This window comes from Nicotiana tabacum, chromosome 2 (genome assembly GCF_000715075.1).
Source record: "Nicotiana tabacum cultivar K326 chromosome 2, ASM71507v2, whole genome shotgun sequence".
Lineage (NCBI taxonomy): Eukaryota > Viridiplantae > Streptophyta > Magnoliopsida > Solanales > Solanaceae > Nicotiana > Nicotiana tabacum.
In genome coordinates this window covers 13,763,738-13,768,412 of record NC_134081.1, presented here as the reverse complement: position 1 = coordinate 13,768,412, position 4,675 = coordinate 13,763,738, and the positions used below count along the sequence as shown (strand labels likewise).

At 32.8% G+C, this 4,675-nt stretch overlaps 1 protein-coding gene across 1 annotated transcript; it reads left to right on the top strand.

The window, feature by feature from the left end:
• The first annotated feature begins 2,403 nt into the window (after window positions 1–2,403).
• Window positions 2,404–2,871, top strand: LOC107798711 (uncharacterized). Its single transcript, XM_016621741.1, has one exon. The coding sequence runs from the start codon at window positions 2,404–2,406 to the stop codon at window positions 2,869–2,871; it is 468 nt and encodes a 155-aa protein (XP_016477227.1).
• Window positions 2,872–4,675: the final 1,804 nt, after the last annotated feature.

Sequence of the window (4,675 nt, the reverse complement as noted above, 5' to 3'; positions counted from 1 at the left end):
TCAAAAAATGAACTATATTAGGAGATTTTTGTTCATTATAGAAGGCTATTCATTGAAAAACAGAACCTTCTCCCCATATGAGCTTTATATAACTATGACTTTTTCTTATTGAAGTCACTTAACTTTATTTCGTCACACAAAAATCATATAATTTTGATTTTTTTTACCAAAGTCATATAAATATGTTTTCTCACACATAAATCATAAAATATTTACTAACTCACATAAAAATCATAATGATTGAAAAATACAAATTTTCAGTAGTATTTTCTTATTTTATGGTTTTTTATTTTTTATTTTCAATCTAATCAATAATAATCAAATTAAAATAGGGATGACCCAACCCGACCTGGCCCACCCGACCCAATACTCATATATATAAATTAAAATAATACAAAAAGTGAATAGTAAATCCTTCAAAATATGATACTTCTATCTTTTATTTTTTTTCAAGTTTTTTATTCAAATTGATAGCATTTTTATTTCAAATGCTCTCTAATTATACCTTTTATTTCTTTATTTTTTTGTCAGAGTTTTATGCATTCGGAACTAAGTTTTTTATGGGGGAAAAAATTCACTTTTAGTATTATTTTAACTTACATTTATGGGTATTGGGTCAGGCTGGGTTGGGTCATTTCTATTTTAAGAGAAAAATATAAAATTAACCAGCTGGCTGAAACTAATTGCATTTGCTAGCCAAAATATATATAGAATGTGTATGTTATATATATATATATATATATATATATATATATATATATATATATATATATATATATATATATATATATATATATATATATATAATTGCAAAAATATTTTATCGGCTATTATTTTTGGGAGGGCTAAAAATATACTCATATTTTTTCTATTTTAATTGGGTAATTATTTATTAGACTGAAAATAAAAAATAAAAAAACGTAAAATAAGAAAATACTATCCGAAAATTTATTTTCCGACCACTATGATTTATGTGTGAGTTAGTGAAAGTTTAATGATTTTTGTGTGAGAAAATAAAGTTATATGACTTTGGTGAAATAAAGTCATAGTTATATGATTTTTGTGTGAGAAAATAAAGTTATACGGCTTTAGTGAAAAAAAATCATAGTTATAACAGTTTGTGAAATTCACCCCTAATCTTACATGGGATCCTAGTAAGATTTGAGGATGAATTGTACCTGCAAAATCGTACAACCACAGAGAACACGTTAAACTGATGAACAATCCAAAAATGAAAGAAAACGAGAGTATTTTAGCAAGAATTAACTGTGGTTAAGTAAACATAAAGGTACCGTTGCCTTCCAACCTTGAGAAAGCTGAAAGTTCTGATCTCCTCAAAACATTGTGATCATCTTGAAAAGTTACCCCTGATTCTATGTGACCTCTAATCCTCTTCAAACTTAGCTCAATACCGTAGTGTTTGGAGTCTCCAATGGAAGCGTTATTGATTTCTAATGCATCTACAACTTTGTTCAATTCTATGTTGTCAATATGAAGTGAGCCTTGGCGAAATTGGTAAAGTTGTTGTGACCAGGAGGTAACGGGTTCGAGCCGTGAAAATAGTCTCTTGCAGAAATGTAAGGTAAGACTGCATACAATAGATCCTTGCGGTCTTGTAGCATAGATGCAATTACTAGAGACGAAAACCAGCGCCACTTATCAAATTAGTTTTGTCGAATGCAAGCAGCAACATAGCCTCAGGACAACAGATTCTTGCCCTCATTGGCTTTTTCACAGCTCATTATATAACTTACTGTCATGGTCGGATTAATACAAACTCTTGTAACCTCATTTGCACATTCTTATGAAAGAAGAAATCCACTCAATCATCATACACTGGAAATCACTGCTTCAAATACGAGTCTTAGCCAGAGTTCAAGGCTATTGCCATCACATATTAATCTTCTCCTTCAAGTTCTCACTAATACTCTATCCGCAATACTTATTTATAACATTGTAACTACTCCTTTACACCTTTACAGATGTTTAAGATTCTGCGCGCATGTGTGTAGAGAGAGAGAGAGGAGGTGTAAGGTTCTTTTGTTTGGATAATTTGAGAGAAAAAAGAAGTGATAACATAGTTAACAAAAGCTCAAGTTTCTTTTTCCATCCACAGTTGCTAATAACATAGTTGTACACAAAATAATGGTTGAGTGAGTGTGTATAGATATCAAACGACTTGACGTTCTGTCGACAAAGCATTCACAAGTTGGTATACAGCTTCTGGACAAATATGAAATAAGTTCCACGGAGTAGATACAAACACAGGCTTTTCAGAGGTATTCTTTTCCCACATAACAGTTGATTAATGAATATTATCATATGTGAAGTGTGATCCTCACGAAGAACTACCAATTAAACTAAGAAAAGCACAACGGCAGAAAGATGATACATTTGCCAAGTATGGCTAGTTTGAGTCCGGTTGATACATTTGCAAATTTTGACAAGAACAAGATAATGAAATTGGCCAAGTATTATCCAAGTGAATTTGATGAAAACAAGCTTCGGGAACTTGGTTTTCAACTCGATAACTTCATTGTCTATGCTCAAAAGTGTGATAGCAAGTTTCTTAACTTGAAAGGAATTAAAGATCTTGCTAGAGTGATGGTTGAGACAAAATTTGATCAGACTTGGACACATGTATATTTACATGTGAAGTTCACTTTAATTATAACTGTTGCTGCCGCAAGCGTGGAAAGAGCATTCTCATCGATGAAGTACATCAAAAATGATCTACGCAACAGGATGGATGAAGATTTCTTAAATAATTGTTTAGTTTGCTATATAGAGCGTGGGATATTTAAGACTGTAAGTAATGATGCTATTATTGACCGTTTTCAAAGTATGAAAACTCGTCGGGGACAATTGTAAAGTGAATGATGCCTTTTTTTGTGAATATAGTATTAATTATAGTTTGCTCATAAACTTGTTGTCATCGTAAAATTATACTTGTTGTTCTTGAACTTGTTGTCCCTATAATCAGGCTAACGTCTATAAAAAAAATAACGGTGCACCCATTCTCTTGAAATCCTGGATACGCCTCTGCTTGGTTGGCCATCATTTTACTTGATGAGAAATCTATCAATTTCAATATTAGGATTACCTTTCCTACAAAATCAAATTTTCACAATTCTATTCAATCTGAATCCAAAAAAATTATAAAAGTACCAATCAATCATAATCACAACCACAAAAATCACAAGTTCACAATTAGAAGAATTACAAGTTACAAGTATTGGACAACTATTTGTGAATAAGGAAGTTACTGGCATTTTTTAAGAAGTGCGCAACAAGCCATGAATAGTTTCATTACTTTTAAAACAAAAAATTCAAGCAAATATGGATAGGGTAAAAAATTCAAGCAAGTTACAGGAAAATCTGCTGTACATGATTCTCAATTTTCAATAGTCTGAGACTCTAATGTATGTCAAAAATAAATGGCAGAATATTTGACATAATGACATTACTCTTAGAAGCTAAAGAAGTGAAGAGCAACACCAATTTTGAAGAACTAAAAGTTGGTATTTTGCTGATTTGGGCATGGGATGTACCCAATTTATTAATTATTAAAAAGTGAAATAATGGATAATTTTAAAAGAGGAAATGCTGGGAATCAAACCACTGACCTAGTAAATGGAAGGTGCATTCCTCTACCAGTGCACTACAGTGCTCACTTGAGGGTGGGTTTGCCCATACAAATTTAAGTACTTTGTGCTGAAATTTACTGGTGCTATACATGGTTTAGGGAGAGGAGGATGGGTTCACGTGAACCCACTCCCTCCCATGTAAATCCGCCCCTGCAAATAGTTCAATATTTTTACTTGATTGCTTATATATTTTTGACCAACAGAGCATCATTAGTAAAAATAACGATAAGTATTTGTATCATTTTAAGAGCTAAATGATTAAAGGTGCTCAGTTTCAAGGAACAATAAGAAGTTTACATCAATCAAATGTATAAGGTAACGTGAAAATATGCAGCAAACCTGAGTGCAGTCTTTATCATCCCAATCTGGTGTTTCTACTTTCTAGTGAAGACAACAAAACTGCAATACCTGTGTGCCACTTCCATTGCCAAGAGGACCATTTCTCTGATTATCTTCCCCGGCACGACTACGACTATTGTCATCAGATTGTTTGCTGCTCTTTGACTTCACGAATTTTTGGGTTTGTGTACCACTTTCGGTGCCGGACGACAAGGTCTATTGCACGCAGCATTGCCCTACATTTTTGCAAGAGACTGTTTTCACTGCTCAAACCCGTGACCTCCCGGTCACATGACAACAACTTTACCAGTTATGCCTGTAGACAATAAAATTGTGTTGATAATAATCGAGACTAAAAAATATTGCAACAATCGTAGTATTTGATTTCGAATAATTTGAGTATACAATCTTTATGATTCCCCTGATTCTACTTTTCCAATATAAATTCAAGGGCCTTTGAGCTTGATCTTGACCTATATTTGTTGTCACGAACGATGATCTTGAATTCAACTAGCACGAGCTTTGATTTGAACTCGTACTCCTTAAATCTTGATTTGTTCTTCGTTCTTGAGCTTGAACTTGATTTCTTGAACTTGATTGCTTGATGCTTGAAACTTGTGGAGGAATTTGCAGTGTTTGATCCACGAGCTTTCTCTTGCTTCTTGTTATAACTTCTGGTCTATTTTCTG